We start from the raw sequence: 18,454 nt of genomic DNA, 5'->3' as shown, positions 1-18,454 counted from the left end.
ATATTTTTTTAATGTTTTATAATCAATTTGTTATTTTAGTTGTGACAATAAATAATAAAATGTCTATATAGATTACTTGGATTATTAATGCATATCATAAAAATAATTATTGATAATTTGTGTATATGTATATAATATCGAACATTGCTCTAATATATACGACTTTATTAATTTAATTTGAGGATTCAAGGTTTGCGTTTGGTATTCTAGAATTTGATTAATATTTAGAATTTACTGTTTGTTATAATATACAGAGTGGGCCAAATAAAAGGAGCCACCCCGATATTTGGCAGTACTTATTAGATTTTAAGAAAATAAAAAAACAGGTCAATTTTTGATCTAAGGGGGACACATTTTTACGGTACAAACATCTGTCATTTGTCAACTCCCTCCCTTCCACTTCCCCCACCCCTTATTTTTAAATAGGGAATAAGGGTCGTGTGCTAGCTAATTTGAAAGGTTATTCAATTCTCTATTCAGTAATATCAACATTAACATAAAAATTTATACAGGGTGTCCAAAAACAATTATTTTAAATTAAATTAATTGACACAAAAAGAAGAATGTATGTAATTTATTTAACTCAGAATACATTCTACTGCTGATAAAAAAAAAACAGAAAACAATGTTTATTTGATAAATAAACACTGTTTGTTGCTTAAATTCAATATTCAACCTACCAAGAGGCAGATGGGTGGAAGTTTGAACATTGAAATTAAGCAAAAAGCAGTGTCTATTTATCAAAAAACATTTTTTTCTGTTTTCTGTCAGCAGTAGAATGTGTTCTGAGTTAAATAAATTACATACATTCTTCTTTTTGTTTCAATTAATTTAATTCAAAATAATTTTTCTTGGACACCCTGTATACATTTTCAAGTCAGTGTTGATATTACTGAATAGAGAATTGAATAACCTTTCAAATGAGCTAGCACACGACCTCTATTCCCTATTTAAAAATAAGGGATGGGGGAAGTGGAAGGGAGGGAGTTGACAAATGACATATGTTTGTATCGTAAAAATGTGTCCCCCTTAGATTAAAAATTGACCTGTTTTTTTATTTTCTTAAAATCTAATAAATACTGCCAAATATCGGGGTGGCTCCTTTTATTTGGCCCACTCTGTATATAGGGTGAGGCAGATAAAGGGCCTATTAGAAATATCTCGAGAACTAAAGTAAAGAAAATTATGAAAATTGGAATATAGGGGTTTTGAGGTGTGAACTATTTAATGAAAATATTTTGGTCTCTTTGCTACTTCCGGTTATACCGGAAGTTGATTGTAACTTCGTTTTTTTAAATGGGACACCCTATATATTTTTACGTTTTTGGATTCTCCTCGATTTCTTATTTCTTAAAATATAAGGTTGTAATATTATACAGGGTAGATTAAAATTTCGTAGCAAAATTCACACCCTGTAGAATTGTAGTAGTTTTACATCAAAATCCCTTTATATGTTCAAATGATTTTGAATATGGTCTACTATTGTTACCAATTATTAGTATAGCTAAATTTTGAATTTTAGTATACAGGGTGGGTCGAAACTCGGAATGTGTATTTTCTGAGTTTTCTTAGATGGAACACACTATATTTTAGTATTGTAATGAAATGGTATTTTATGGTACTTTTTAATTTCTTAAGCATTCCCTATACCTACCTGCTTTAATTTGTGCTTAATTGTTAATCGCACCAACAATCTTAACTACGTAGATATTTTGATAGCTCAACCATTATGGGCAATTTTAAGTATCAGTCTCGATTAGTATGTATTTATTTCCGAAAAATTATTTGTGATTGAATATTTTTACGGCCAACCTAATAAAATTTCAGGTATTTTGTGTTGCAATTAATGTTTGGCTTGAATCACCAATAACTCACAAATTGAAGCAGTTAGGTATAAGGATTGCTTAAGAAATTAAAAAGTATCCTAAAATAACATTTCATTACAATACTAAAATACAAGGTGTTCCATTTAAGAAAACTCAGAAAATACTCATTCTGAGTTTCGACCAACCCTGTATACAAAAAAGGAAAAATTTAACTGTATTGATAATTCTTAACATAGTAGGCTATATTAAACATAATTTGAATATAAACAGAGTTTATTATGTCAAACTACTACAATTCTACAGGGTGTGAATTTTGCTACGAAATTAATAAAAAAAACGTAATTATCTTTTAACCTACCCTGTATAATATTACAAAAACTTAAATTTTAAGAAAGAAGAAATCAAGGAGAATCCAAAAATGTAAAATTATACAGGGTGTCCCATTTAAAAAAACGAAGTTACAACCAACTTCCGGTGTAACCGGAAGTAGCAAAGAGACCAAAATATTTTCATTAAATAGCTCACACCTTAAAACCCCTGTATTCCGATTTTCATAATTTTCTTACCTTGAGTTCTTGAGATATTTCTAATAGGCCCTTTATCTGCCTCACCCTGTATATTTCGTGTTACTTGCATCCTTCTATATTATTTGTACTGAGAGACACATTGAGAGAGCTAGGCGTTCAAGACGTAGTGAGACGGACAAGAGCACGACGACGCATGTAGAGAGACCACGTAGATCGGATGGACCCTGAACGTATGGCGCAATGGGCGAAGACACAGAAGCCCAACACCAAGCGACCCATAGGGAGACCCAAAAAACGATGGTACGAGAGCTGGAGCTCCGGATTTCAGTAGAGACTGCAACAGAAGAAACAGGACATAGTCCTATTACAAGAAGAAGAAGAAGAAGAAAGAGATTTTGTAAATATTTGAACCATTTTATATTTTTATCGCAACTACAAATTCGGACCGATTGAAAGGAGCCCGTAATTTTTAATTACTTATCTTGTGACGAATTCGGGGAATTCCTTTTCTTTGAATGATAATATTTTGTAGCGACTGGCAACAACGTCTATACTGACTTGTGGGAACAAGGGAACAATTTACAAACAAGGGAACTTGACATAAGATTGTGCGCTCAGAAAGTAAATGCTTTGCATATGATACTGACAGAGAAAAGAGAGGAATGGGCAAATGGAGCTATAGGTTATGCAAAAAATATGTGTGAAGAACTTGGAATTTCCATAAAACCACGGAGGGGTATAACAAGAAAGCATATTTTTGATGACGAAACTAGAGATGCTAACTTGTCTTGTGAAAATGACTTGAGACGAAAACTGTTTTCTTCGTTAGATAGAGTTAGCTATTGTAGAAATTCGTGAGCGTTTTCAACAGCTACAGAATTTAACAGATATGTCAGTTTGCTTATCTAACGCCGGCTATATTATTAGGACCAGACAACACTGAATGACTACGCATCTGATGAAATTGACAAGCAGGATTTCAAGCTGAAAAGAATTCGACTGCTGACTTTCGTTGCTGCTACAGGTAACGAAAATAAATTCATTAATGCAGATTAACTTGAATTATTAGTTAAATGTATTGTTGAATCCAAGCTGGAAGATACTCTGCCCAATATTTTAATAATGTTCCAAATATTTTTCACAGTTGTTATAAACAATGTCAGCTGCGAGAGAAGTTTTTCAAAATTGAAATTGATTAAAAATTATTTAAGATCGACAATGAGTACTCTACGACTAGCTAATTTGGCTATTTTGTCTATTGAGCAAGGGGTATGTGATGCGATAGAGATTGACGGTGCAATAAAAGACTTTTGCTCTTAAAAAAAGTGGACCTATAAATTTTTGAATTGAAGACGGAAGTTTTGTTTTTAATTATAACAAATACTATTATTACTTTTTAATAAAAATATAACATTATATTATCGTTCTAGTTCTAATAAAAATTTATTTTATTTAATGTTGTCGATCGTCAAGGTGTACCTAATCTTAAGTAATAGGTATCTAAGTTATATCAATGTATTTAATTGGTTAAAGTAAAAGAATTTTTGTATAGGGCTTTTCATCGATTGTCATTTGTTTCGAGCTTCTGTCATATGTTGTATAGTCTGTGTATAATATTAATATACACAGATTATACGACATTTGACAGAAGCTCGAAACAAATGACTGTGAATGAAAAGCCCTATTAATAAACGTGATTGTAAAACTTAGATAAACTTTTTTATTTAAAATTTAACCTGTTATTTCTGGATCCCGCGTATGAAAAAAAGTTGATTAATAGCAAGCTGAAAATTTGTTAATAGCTTAAGGGTGTCTAGTCGGACAAACTTTGATATATAGGAACACTGGAACAGGGGAAGTTTTAATTGTGGAATAGGTTAAAAATTTGGAACGTCAGACCACGAAAACGTCCCATGTATTTTGTCGGACAGAACTTCCAATTGATTTGTTACCCTTTCATTAAACTCTCATACAAAAACCAGACTGCTATTTGTCACCTGTCATAATTCCTGTCATTTGACATGTTCTACGTGTTCCACTCATTAAAATGCCCAGTTGGTGATAAACAGCAGTCTGATTTTTTCAGGACAGTTTAATGAAAGGGTAACAAATTAATTGGAAGTTCTGTCCGACAAAATACATGGGACGTCTTCGTAGTCTGACGTTCCAAATTTTTAACCTGTTCCACAATTAAAATTTCCACTGTTCTAGTGTTCCCATACATCAAAGTTTGTCCGACTAGAAACCCTTAAGCTATTAAAAAATTTTCAGCTTGCTATTATACAACTTTTTTTTCATACGCCGGGATCCAGACCTAGGTATAATGCAAAATATTGATGACTGTTCTCGTCGAAAAATTCTCTATAATTTAATGTATTTAATGTATAGTATGTATACTAGGGTGGCCCTTAAAAATGAAATTTAACGATTTTTACCTCTCACCCCCTAAAATTGTTCCAATTATGGAGAAACTTAAAAATATAAATTTTTATTGAAATCTGAAAATATTTAAAGGTGGCCCCGGGCCCCTGAGACCCCATGCAATTGAAATTAGTGGTGTACTACGAATTTTTGCTAATAATGTAAAAGATATTAATAATTAATCGCCTATCAGTTACAATTAAGCACAGGAATAAAGAATATTAAAATTGGTGAACAATGATGATGCTAACGTTGGTGCGGTTGTGACTTCTGAAGGTGAAACCTTACCTAAAAGAGCATGAATCAAAATCATGACTTCTGAACTTTCGTCTTCCCTCGATAAAACCCAGGTATCGTACAAGACAGCCACATTTATTATTAGTGGTGTAGTATCCAGTCTTGGTCATGATGTAAGCTCGTTAGTCATCAATAGCAACTGTATTCAGCGCGAGAGAGAGATATCTCGATTCAAGATTGCAACAAAATTTAAAAAAAAAGACTTTTTAATTTCTGGACCTGATATTGTTCATTTGGACGGTAAGCTAATGGAGGACTTAACTTCCAAGAAACATGTAGATCGCCTTTCTGTTGTTGTGTCAAATGTCAATCGTGGATATGAACAGCTGCTGGGTGTTCCAAAATTACACAATGGAACGGGAATTGCCCAGGCAAATGCCATTTTGGAATGTTTGTAGGAATGGGGTATTGTTCGTGAAGTCACAGCTCTATGTTTAGATACTACTGCATGCGACTCAGGGCCGAAGTCTGGAACATGCACCATTCTTCAGCATAACTCCAGAAAGGACTTACTTTTTTTAGCTTGCCGCCACCACATTTCGGAACTTATAGTTGGATCTGTATTTGATGAGGTAATGAGTAGTAAATCATCTAACCTCCAAATAAGTATTTTCGAAAGATTCAAGACAGCTGGGCAATTATAGACAAAAGTACTTTTGAACGGGCTTCCAATTTATTTTCTATTATTATTTCTATTATTCTGGAGCCATACAGAGGCGAGATGGATATGGATGTCTAAAGTTATCTATGCTATAAAGATGTGGTTGTTTCACAGCCAATTAATTTTCACAGCTTCGGAGCTGAAGGGAATTGTAAATCAGCGCTCTTCGCAGTCAGCGCATACTTGAGGGACTAGATACAAGCACCATTAGCTATTGAAGCGTCATTCAATGATTTCGACTTAGGAAACAGCTCCTTAACTACCCGCACCAAAGAAGTGCCATCGTAACGAGCCAAAAACTTCAAAAACACTTATGATATCTATCTGAACATCTCTTTCCGATGAGTCTTTTTGATTCCAGGATACTTCCAGAATCCAAAAGATTAATGGTTGCAGCTATGGAGAATCAAGCTGCTGAACACCCTCTGAAACGTCCTACTGATATGAAACCTTGGGCATTTTTAGAGAGCAAAGGTCTGGAGAAGTTTTTACTGTAAACTCCAAACAATTCTTCAACATGCTTGTACTTCTTGATGACTTTTTAAAAAGAGATCCGGTTTTTCAGAATGGAAAGATGATGAAAGTTTTAAGGCAGCTTAAAAGATAATGAAGAATTTCGTGACGACAAATGATAGGACAGAAAGAGGAGTTGCACTAATTGAAGATCTTAACAAAAACTCACTAATAAGGAAGAACAGTTACAATACCTCTTGCAAGTAGTCGCGGAGCATCGAAAAATTTTTCCGGCCTCTATTAAAAGCGAAATCTTGAAAAAAAAACAGCATAAGAAGTAATTACAGTGGAACCTCGATAAGTCGGATTAATCGGGACCGCAGCCGATCCGGGTTATCGAAAATCCGGGTTAGCCGGAGAATATGGTAAAAATTAAAAAACACTGTATACTTACAGGTAAACTCCATTGTAATTGCGAAAACATGAAATACATATGAACAATACAACTAAATTGCGTACAGTTGTATACAGTATTGTTCATTTCTAGGTAAGAAACTCAGTCAAACTGAAAAAGTGTTTGTTTTGTCTGATGAAAATCGGTCCGGGTTAGCCGGACTTCAGGGTTATCGGAGGCCGACTTCTCGGGGTACCACTGTACTGTAGTGAATCTTTCTTATAGGTGTTAAAGATCATAGAAATGATTTATTTTTATTAATAAATTAATAAAATTATTTTATATATCCCATTATTTTATAATGGCAATATACTAACATGAATAACGAATATACGAAACTTTCAGACCCGGGGCCACCTCTAAATATTCACCGATTTTCATGAAATTTCGCACGTTTAAGTTTGATGTATAATGGAACACTTTTGGGGGGTGAGAGGGTGAAATTTCAAAATTTAAATTTTCTCACATATGTTAAGGGCCACCCTAATGTATACATTAAATTATTTTACCTAAATAAGAGGGCGGCAAAATTGTCTTCCGCCCCGGGCAGCCGACACTCACGCTACGCCACTGTGTCGGATACTGATTTATCTTGTTAAAGCGCGGAGAATTTGACGAAGGCTTCCCCTAGGAGCCACAGTGTTGGGTACTCATCAGCACTGGAACGCACAAAATCGTTAGAGTCAAGAAAAACTATCCTTACAGACGAACCATACTATCAATGCTTGTGGAAAATAGGAGGGGTAGGCCAATACTTCTTAATAATACATCAACTACTTAATATTCCCAATACGGATGTGAATCTTGGAACATAAGGCAAGCGGAAACAAAAAAGATAAATGTCACTGAAATGTTCTATTGGAGAAGAATGTTACGAAATCTCTGGACCAACCACAGGACAAATAATTCAATTTTAAATGATCTAAAGATCCTGTAGACGGCAATACGCGATATCGCGATGACCACTATACAGTCGCTCCAGTGGGTCAGGACCAGGACTGAAGAGAGAGAGGCCAAGACTGAGGTGGAGATGTGGTGTAGATATGAAGGCGTGGCAAATATTTGACGCTCAACTAGGGCTGTAGTACCACTAGATCATTTATATATTCTTACACCAGGGAAATAAGGCAAAAATATACCATGTTCGGGACACTTGAGCAGCCAGGTTACAAATGGGTTTTTTGGGTACTATAGACCTAATACATTATAAATACAAAAATGCCCGTCACAGTTTGGACGAGAAATTTAGTTATTAACAAATAAGTGTCAAAAATGGCAGTTTTTTCATTTAAATCGCCACAGGTAAAAATAGGGTTATTAAATAACTTATTTATAGTATCTTTCTTTTAGTAAAAGAGCAAAGGTTTAAAATGGCAGTTTTTGAATTTTGGTCCCATCATTTGTTGCTTCGGAAATTTCAAAATAAAACTAAAATTTCGAAAATAAAAAATTTTGCTGTAACTTTTGCGAAAATGACCTTAAGACTTTCAAATTGCACGAAAAGTTGAATACAACAGTCCATATAATGCACAAAAAATTTTAAGATGATTCGTCAGTTAGTTTAAATTTTATTCAATTTGTTTATCCCAAAGAGCTTTTGCAATGTTATTGTTTGACCATTTTATTGAACCTTTTTTTGCAATGTTATTGTTCAGAAAATTATAATGATATAGCAATTCTGTAGAAACCACATGAAAGAAAAATGGTTATATTTTCAACGTATGTATTTAAAAAAATCATTAAAAAATCATTTTAGTCATACCGAAAATATTTTACTAAAGAAGATTCATTTTTGATCTCAATAACTTTGTTAATATTGACTGTAGACTAAAACTGCTTTGAGATTTGAAAAGCTGGTATTTTTACATGAATTTTCAAAAAAACTTTTTGCCTAGGTTAATTACGGTCAAAGTTATCCACTTTTTTTATTTAATTCACAGCTACTTTGTTTATAACAATTAAGCAACCTAACTAGCACCATTTTGAAGTTAAAGATAGATAGTTTATGTGTACAAGTTTGAGTAAACTTTGATCTTCAACAGAGTGGTCAATAAAGCTTTAAAAATGACGTCCTAACGAAATCGATTCGTGGTCGGTGGAGGAGAAATATTAAAATCCGTGCACTAAAAAAATGAAATTGATTCTTCAAACATATGCTGCGATTAATATCTCCGGAAGTTGTTGATGGATTTTGATCATAATTTTTTTAATTTGCATGTACTCGTACTCCTTTAGAGTACGTTATGTATACATACCCCTACCAAACATTACAAAATGTTAGGGGGAACCCCCCTTATTACTCGGGGATATGAAAAATCGATTACGACCGATTCTAAGACCTACCGAATATACATATATATAATTTCATAAAAATCGGTCAAGCAGTCACGGAGGAGTATGGCAACTAACACTGCGACAGGAGAATTTTAAATATGTAAATATATATAGATGCTATTAAAAAATAGTGGTTGGGGATAGAAGAGTAAAAATTAAGGCTTGCATGTATTTTTTAATGCTACATAATACAAAATTAAGATAGAAAATTTTGTCCAAAAAAATAAAAAATAAATATCAGGGGGCAACCCCCCTTACAACTTATGGGCATGAAAAATAGGTTAAAACCTATTCTCGGTCTTACAGGATATATGTGTAACATTTCATAAAAATCGGTCAAGCCGTTTCGGAGGAGTATGATAACTAGCACTGTTACAGGAGAATTTTATGTACACAGAAGTAACTGTGGATTCAATAATAAAAATGGCTAATTTTGACCGTAATACTAGCTTTTGAAATTCCAAAGTAGATTTACTCTGAAGTCAATATTAACAAAGCTATTCAAATTGTTTAGAAGCCAAAAATGACCCTACTACAGTAAAATGTTTTCGGAATGATAAAAATGACTTCTTATTGATTTTTTTAAACATTTTGAAAATATAAGTATTCTTCTTTCAAGAGGTTTCCACAGAATTGCTGTATCATTATTATATTCTGAACAATAACATTACAAAAGAAAATCTCTTTGGTATAAACAAATTGAATAAAATTTAAACTAATCGCTGAATAAGCTTGAAATTTTTAGGGCATTATATGTACTGGCTGAATCAACTTTTCGTGCAATATCAATAATAGTTCATTTTCGCAAAAGTTATAGCAAATTTGTTATTTTCGAAATTTTATTCTTTTTTTTTGCAATTAGCGAAGCAACAAATGATCAGACCAAAATTCAAAAACTGCCATTTTACACCTTTGCTCATCTACTAAAAGAAGAATACTCCAAATAAGATATTTAATGACCCTATTTTTACCTGAAGCGATTTAAACGGAAAAACTGCCATTTTTGACCCTTATTTGTTAATAACTAAAATTCTCGTCCAAACTGTGACGGGAATTTTTGTATTTATAATGTATTAGGTATATAGTACCCAAAAAACCCATTTGCAACCTGGCTGCTCAAGTGTCCCGACAAAAACCTTATTTCTCTGGACTATCTCTTATCTCTTTGCCTTAATTTACTTCTGAACTTTTAATATCTCATTTTAATTAAACACCCCGTATATATACACGATTACCGTGAATATATTAATTACATATTTGATCCCAATTTGGTTATCTGTACAATTAAATTACAAAATATATGAAACAGTTGTTGTTTATTTATTTTATTAATGTTTGATTTAAAAGACTTTTTTAGCGATAACAAATTCATGAATTTTAAATTAAAAATGTTAGTTTCCGCAAATTGCCTCAACCGTTTTGTTTTGGTTATAACATTTTCGAGAATCTCCTTGTATACCTATTATAATATATCAAGTTAACAGTTCCTGGGAAATATCAATTCACCCGGTGTGAAGTAGGAATAGGACAAAAATTCCCCACCTTCACGTGTTTCCTCCCCGCCATTATTTGTAGGTAATTAATCCTCATGAAAGCAAACCTTTCAGTCTCTTTGCGACACTTGACGGTCATTATCGTTAGGTATGTCTCGAGTTAATAACGGCTACCAGTTAAAATGAAAAGTGACACCGAAAACGAGAGCACACAAAACAGAGGCAAAGAAGAGAGAAGCAAGCGATCGAAAAAAATACCGATACCCCTGTCACCCAGAGTGAAACAGCGGATGCTGATCCTCACTAAGAGGCTTAGATCTTCGAGAAACAAGATTACTACCAGGAGGGAAATCAGGGAGCTAGCCAAGGTGCCTCTTCCAAGTACTTCGTCCGACGAACGGCACACGCCAGATAGGGACAATTTTCTATTGACACGATCTGTGTCAGATACTGATTTATCTTGGCAAAGCGCGGAGAATTTGACGAAGGCTTCCGCTAGGAGTCACAGTGTTGGGTACTCGTCAGCATTGGAACGCACAAAATCGCTAGAGGACTTTTCGGACATGACTGCTTATGGTGAACTTATCATGGACCAGCCTCCAAACACGGTAACCCATATCTACTTTTTATCTTAAATTTTTATTTTTTTAAATACCATTTAACGACTTTATAAAAAGTAGTTTTTCGTTAATTATATTATGCTGAGGCTACTCAGACCAGTGGCAAAACAGAAATCCATTTGGAACATAAAGTTTCAAAATTATTATCAAATTAAGCCTCTGTGTACTTTTCTTGTCGTTTTTATTTGATCGGGACGATAATAATTTATGAAGTCATTTGCAAAACAATCCAGACGAGTGAGTTGAAGTGTTTAATTAGTTCTACATAGAATTATTAGTTCTTTATAAGTGTTGTGAGTGGTTTTTATTATTTGCTGTTTTTATACTTGTTTTGGAGCTAACACAACAGTGATTTGAATATTTTCAACGTCAAAAATCCACGTGGAATTTTTAAAATGTAGTATTTCTTTTATATTTATATTGACTTTTAGAATATTTGTGCTTTTTATTATTTTAAATCAGTTTTATAGCGTTCTACGCCTTTCCGTTCCTAATCGCCACTCCTTTCCATTGTGGCAGTCCTCATCTCTTAATTTCTTTCCAACATCGCCTTGAATTATCCATTTGGTTGCCGGTCTTCGTCATTTTCGTTTTTTTGTGGGGCTCCATTCTAACACTGTTTTGGGCATTCTTTCTTCTGTTCGTCTTATGTGCCCGTACCATACTAGCTGTTCTTTTTCGATGTCATCTATGATTTTTCTTTCTATTCCAATTTGTTGTCTAATGTCGTCGTTTCTTATGTGATCTTCTTTCTGACCTCCTGAAAAAATCTGTCTTGGTTGCTATTAATTTAGCGTTGTACTTTTTGTCGTGTAAATTCGTTTTTTATTTTGTGTTCTTATATTTTGCTCTCCTATTTCTTACCAAATCCTTGATATTCTCTTTCTTGAGTCTCCGTCATATATCTGTACTTCTAGCTGTGGCCCATAGTATCTTACCATTGATTTTTCAAACGGTTTTCATCTCTGCTGTTTCTAGCATTATTTTTGTCCTCTGTGTTGGGTCGTGTTTCTGCCGCGTATGTCATTATTGGTTTGATGACTGTTTTGTAAAATCTGTTTTTCAGTTCTTTTCTAATACATATTTTTATTTCCCCATATTGTGTCATTCAGGCAACCTGCGGCTCTGTTTGCTCTATTCACTTGATCTTCCACTTCTGTTTCGAGCTTTCTGTAGCTAGATAGTGTGATTTTGGGGGTGAAATTAACATATTAAATTTTCTGGCGGTTATATTAAATTGGTGCAGCATACGTTGTAAATCATCTTCACTTTCAGAGATTAATATTGCGTCGTCTGCATAGCAGATTAGTTTAAGTTGTTTTTCTCCCATTTGATAACCTTTTTTAGTTATGTCCCTTTACCAACTTAGATCAGTTAGTCCTTCCTCTTCTTTTACTTCTACTGTGTTGTTCTGGTAGATATTTTCGATCGTTTTGATTCTTCCTAGAGGTATGTCTCTTGCGTACAGTAAGTAGATAACGTTCTTTAATCTGGCTCTGTCAAACTCCTTCTTAAGGTCTACGAAACATAAGTATTCCGGTTTGTTATATTCTAATTATTTCTCTTTCACTTGCCTGATTATAAATATAGCGTCGATACATGATCTTCGCTTGTTCTTCTTCTGCTATTATTTTTTGGATTATGTAGTTTTAATATTAATTTGTTTGGTTAGATCTAGTCCTCCGTACTTTAGGAGTCCATTCGGTATTCTGTCATCTCCTGGTGATTTTCTATTTTTTAATTTCCTTAATGATTCTTTTTTCCTTTTCCTCCTCAATATTTATTTTTTTCGTTTGTCGTCACTTGCGGTGTTGTTGGTTTATTTAGCAAATAGGGATCGAAAGAAGTTTGCCTATCTTTCCATCTGGATATGTTTCATTTTTATTAGTTTGTTCATGTCTTTTCCTTGTCCTCTGATCATTCTCCATATTTCTTTTTGTGTTCCGTAGAAGTCATGTTCCATCTGTTTTGAGAAGCTCTGCCAGTGTTCCCTTTTTATTTGTCTCACTAAAGTATTCGTTTCGTTTCTGATTCGTTTGTAATGGTTGTATGCCTGTTGTGATTGGTATTTTCTGTATTGTAAAAATGCTTTCTTCTTTTCTTCACATTTTATCGTCACTTCCTCTCTAAAATGTAAAGTTTTCTCTTTTGATGTGTTAGTGTTCGTTTCTTTCCTCTTCCTAAATGATTCTCTTGCTGGGTTAATTACTTATACAGGGTGAGTCATGAGGAACTGTACATACTCCTACCTCGTATAGAGGCTCCTATGGGGAATAACAAATGACCATTAAAAAGTGTCTGCTCCCATTGTTTAATAATATACAGGGCGAGTTTCGCATTTTTACAGAAATTTGTATTCGTCATAATTTTTGAACGGTCAGATCGATGTGGCTCTTATTTTGGCCAATCGCTACACTATTACCACCTAATTAACTAATTTATTCAAACTAGAAAACAATCAGGTCCGGCTTTAAAAAAGTTAGTTCGTTTGTGTCTTAGAAAAAATTTCACCCTGTATACGCTTTTTGAAAACTCTAATATGAATTTTACAAATTAGACAAATAGGCAATTAAAATGGCATATTTATTTTTTTCCGCACACGATTACTTAATTTTTTATAAAAAAATCAAATTTCACTATGAATTAAAAGTTTGGTAAAGTGAACCATAGATTTAAAAAAAATAACTTTTATTACAAAAATTAATTTTTTTTGCACAAATGAGTAATTTATGTTACCATCCAATCAACTGATTTATTCAAACTAGAGAAAAATCAGGTCCGGATTTAAAAAATTAGTTCGTTATGGTCTTAGAAAAAATTTCACCCTGTATACGCTTTTTGAAAACTCTAATATGAATTTTACAAATAAGACAAATAGGAAATTAAAATGACATATTTATTTTTTCCCCACACGATTACTTAATTTTTTATTAAAAAATCAAATTTGTCAAGATCGGAATTTTAACCTAAAAATGAAAAAACAATGAACTCACGGTTTAACTCGCTACAACTCTGTTCCATTTTAATATTTTTTTTCTGAAATTTTTACAGCACATACCTCTTACCATTGTGAAGACTATGAAAATTGTTGTAGACTTTCAGTCTTCTTCTTTTAAAAGTTGCAAACTTGTAAATCGCAAAAATTAGGTGGAAAAATTTAAAATTTATCAATTTGATCACGTCTATGTTAAACTATAGAGTCCAAAAGAAGTGTTATGGGAAGTTTTAAATCTAGACGTGTTATAAAAAAAAAAATGGTAAAACTTTTAATTTTAAGAAAAACGTTGTTTTTGTAAATTAATTTTTGTAAAAAAAGTTAATTTTTTTAAATCTATGCAAAAACTTTGCCAAACTTTTTATGCATAGTCAAATTTGATTTTTTTAATAAAAAAAATAAGTAATCGTGTGGGGAAAAAATAAATATGCCATTTTAATTGCCTATTTGTCTAATTTGTAAAATTCATATTAGAGTTTTCAAAAAACGTATACAAGGTGAAATTTTTTCTAAGACCCAAACAAACTAATTTTTTAAATCCGGGCCTGATTTTTTTTTAGTTTGAATAAATCAGTTGATTGGGTGATAACATAAATTAAATATTTGTTCAAAAAAAATTCATTTTTGTAATAAAAGTTATTTTTTTTAAATCTATGGTTCACTTTACCAAACTTTTAATTATTCATAGTCAAATTTGATTTTTTTTATAAAAAATTAAGTAATCGTGTGGGGAAAAAAATAAATATGCCATTTTAATTGCCTATTTGTCTAATTTGTAAAAATCATATTAGAGTTTTCAAAAAGCATATACAGGGTGAAATTTTTTCTAAGACCAAAACGAACTTATTTTTTAAATCCGGACCTGATTTTTTTCTTGTTTGAATAAATCAGTTGACTGGTGGTAACATAAATTAAATATTTGTTAAAAAAAATTAATTTTGGTAATAAAAGTTAATTTTGTTAAATCTATGGTTCACTTTACCAAACTTTTAATTCATAATCAAATTTGATTTTTTTATAAAAAATTAAGCAATCGTGTGCGGAAAAAAATAAATGTGTTATTTTAATTGCCTATTTGTCTAATTTGTAAAATTCATATTAGAGTTTTCAAAAAGCTTATACAGGGTGAAATTTTTTCTAAGACCCAAACGAACTAATTTTTTTAAAGCCGGACCTGATTTTTTTCTAGTTTGAATAAATCAGTTGATTAGGTGGCAATAGTGTAACGATTGACCAAAATAAGAGACACATCGATCTGACCGTTCAAAAATTATGACGAATACAAATTTCAGTCAAAATGTGAAACTCGCCCTGTATATTATTAAACAATGGGAGCAGACACTTTTTAATGGTCATTTGTTATTCCCCATAGGGGCCTCTATACGAGGTAGGAGTATGTACAGTTCCTCATGACTCACCCTGTATGTATTATTTTTGAGGTTTTTACCTTTCCGCGATATTATCGTTTTCTAATATTTCATTCTCAGCAATCTTCCCTGATATTCCTTTTCTGTGTAAATATTCCGTGGATTCCGTATATCTAACATCGCGTCAACATATATTTAACACCAAGACTCATTTTTCGCACTCAATCAACATCTAATAACAATATTTATCCTGTTTGTTTCATCTGTGGAAAATACCATTTATAGAAATTTCCTTCGAAAAACTTGAATGTATTTCTAGAACAGACATTATAAATAACAGATAAAGATTCTGGAGAGGCCATCAGATATAATTTTCAACAATTTCAAACGAGTATTAGATCCTGCAATAAAAACTGCAACTTATTTCAGCGTTTTGATATTTTCATCATCAGTTTTCAAGAGGTCTAAACTAGAAATTTGATGGAGGCTCTTTTAAAATTTAAAACTTTAAAACTTAGAGTAAGTATTACTAAAAATGGTATTTACATAATATATAATAAGAAACTAATATTTAATGTTCAAATGCCAATTTTTTTAAGCTCCTTACAATTCACGATCTTACAATCCCTTTATGTACTTCTTTTATTTCCCATTTTTTACTATAATACTATTCTTGTATTCCTCTATCCCATGTATCACTCCTAGGCACGGTGTCACGGTATTTCCAAGACTTTTTGATACAGGTTTACTGAAAAAGCATATAAAATCCTATAAAATGAGATACTGTAAAGTTATAATGTTATTTTGTTCCTTAATTATTGCAAAAATAACTTCAAAAGTAGATTTTTTGAAAATTATTAGTAACGTTGTAAAAATGTGTTAAAACAGTTTAAAATAAATATTTAGTTTCCACAATTTTACTTTTCTCTGATAATTATTATTAGTAGAAAAGGTTATGAAATGATAAGCAACTTAAATATTTATTTATTATATTTATATATAATATCTTTTAACAATAAAATTAACGTTTAATTTGAAAATCAAATCTATCTCTGAGTTATTTTAAATATTTATAGTTTAAAATCACAGTACTTTTGTAAAGCTATTTTACAATATTTATCATCAACTTTTTAATCATTAAATTAATTATTTATTTTGATAAACTATGTGTGCATAGTTCTCTTTAGTGTCTCACTTTTAGGGTTTTGATATCTCTTATGACCTGGTCCTCTCATCTATCTCTGGGTCTTCCTATTGGTCTTTCAGTTTCTGGCTTCCATCCGGTGATCTTCTTAATCAGTTCTTAATCAATCTTTCCTTCTCTCTATCTCTCTATATGTCCCAGCCATCTCAGTCTCTGCGCTTTAATCAGTGGCGTACCGATAGATCAGCGGGCCCTGGTTCCAGTTGGGATGCGGGCCCACCCGCCCAATAAAGTCTAACATTGTATAACATGAGTGTCGAGCATCTAGCCTATTGTATTGGAATCATTTTTATGACCCATCGTATAAAACTTGCATTGAATATCTCAGTTTCCGAATTTCTGTAACTTTGTAGTTTACCTACAACTTATTCATGGATCGTGCTAATATAAAAAAATAAAAGTGTTTGAGATAGTACGTGTAAGCAGGCACCGGCGCACAATGGGGCAAGAGACAACATAAGTTGGCATTAAATCATTGTCGATAATATTATGGCCAAATTTTTGTTTTAATATTATAAGTTGTGTGTACATATACAAAAACGATGTTTTTTCCAATGTTTTCTTCTTCTTCTTGATGTACCTATCCGTGACGAATGTTGGCGATCATCATGGTAATCTTTATTATTTATATCTGCAGCAGCGCGGAAAAGCTGCACAGATGTTGTGTTGAAGCAGATTCTGAGGTTATTTAATCAGGATATTCTTCTTCTTCCTGGAGCTCGCTTTCCAAATAGTTTTCCTTGAGAGATGGCTTGTTCAAAAAATGTTTTGCTCAAACTTAATTTTCAAAGCTGAATGTCCGTAGTTACTACCGATATTGATTTAAATGATAGTTGAAATTTAATCATTTTAATTAAAAATAAATCTACAGTCTAATTTACTTGTTTTTATGTACATTTATTAATATTATTTATATCTCAAAACAATTGTGTTACCAATATTTTTGAAAAATTACCTAACCAAATTGTTCTTTAAAACCATTTACCGCATATTTATAAGAATAACATACAATTTTGTAGCTAACATATTGAAAAACATACATTACAGATCATCATCAAAATCATCAGATGTGACATCAACATCAGATGATGCACATTCGGAAATTTCAACATATGCACTAATATGCAGTGCTTCCACTGGCAGGTGTTCTAATTTTTTTCTTTTTATGTTTCTTTTGCTTGTGATCAGTGGATCGCTACTAATCAACAAAAAGTGGAATACATCTTAATTTGTTTTGGATCTACTACACTTTCTTGAATTATTATGCTTGAAGTATGCAAATAACGAAAAATTGGAATAGAGTGTTATTCAATTTAATTATGTTAACATAACCTCACAAAAAATAAAATTGTGAAAAAAGGAGCAAATATGAGCAAAAAGTTAAAGTGACTTTTTAAAGAATAGTACACAAGCTTTCAAAATTAAACAAAATTAAAGTCGGATCATTCTTGGAACACTAACAAATCACTTGCTCTTTTTGAAAAATGCATATTTTGATATTTTATACGGATAATTTTAAACAACATAATATTATAAGAAACTATATTTACTTAATTAATACATCACATTTGTAATGATATTATCACTAATCTGAACATCAAATATGCGTAGCCAATTTTACTAGTAAATTAATTTTTTACTTGAAATAAGTGGATCAAACGTAAGTCAAATCACGCTATCACGGCTTACGCATTAGTAACACCGGACTATGTGCACTTTGCGACGCGTCGCAACGGGTGGAGGGGGATTTAATGGGGAAACAATGATGATAAATTATACGTAGGATTGTGTACTATTGAATT

At 32.2% G+C, this 18,454-nt stretch overlaps 1 protein-coding gene across 3 annotated transcripts in view; it reads left to right on the top strand.

Moving 5' to 3' along the window:
* Window positions 1-18,454, top strand: part of LOC126893412 (ras-related protein Rab-38) — a 103,385-nt gene that overhangs the window by 16,295 nt on the left and 68,636 nt on the right. Inside the window, exon 1 of one of the 3 annotated variants that reach the window (XM_050663560.1) lies at window positions 10,611-11,074. The exons of 1 other annotated variant lie outside the window; for it this stretch is intronic. In XM_050663560.1, coding sequence (XP_050519517.1) covers window positions 10,649-11,074 — 426 coding nt within the window. In that variant the 5' untranslated portion in view covers window positions 10,611-10,648. Of the gene's footprint in view, window positions 1-10,610; window positions 11,075-15,913; window positions 15,968-18,454 lie in introns of those variants that run through there. One more of the 3 variants, XM_050663562.1, reaches the window with a different exon arrangement.

The sequence above is a fragment of the Diabrotica virgifera genome, chromosome 10 (assembly GCF_917563875.1).
Source record: "Diabrotica virgifera virgifera chromosome 10, PGI_DIABVI_V3a".
Classification (NCBI taxonomy): domain Eukaryota; kingdom Metazoa; phylum Arthropoda; class Insecta; order Coleoptera; family Chrysomelidae; genus Diabrotica; species Diabrotica virgifera.
The sequence above is the reverse complement of the archived record's forward strand: the minus strand, read 5'-3'. Positions and strand labels throughout refer to the sequence as shown.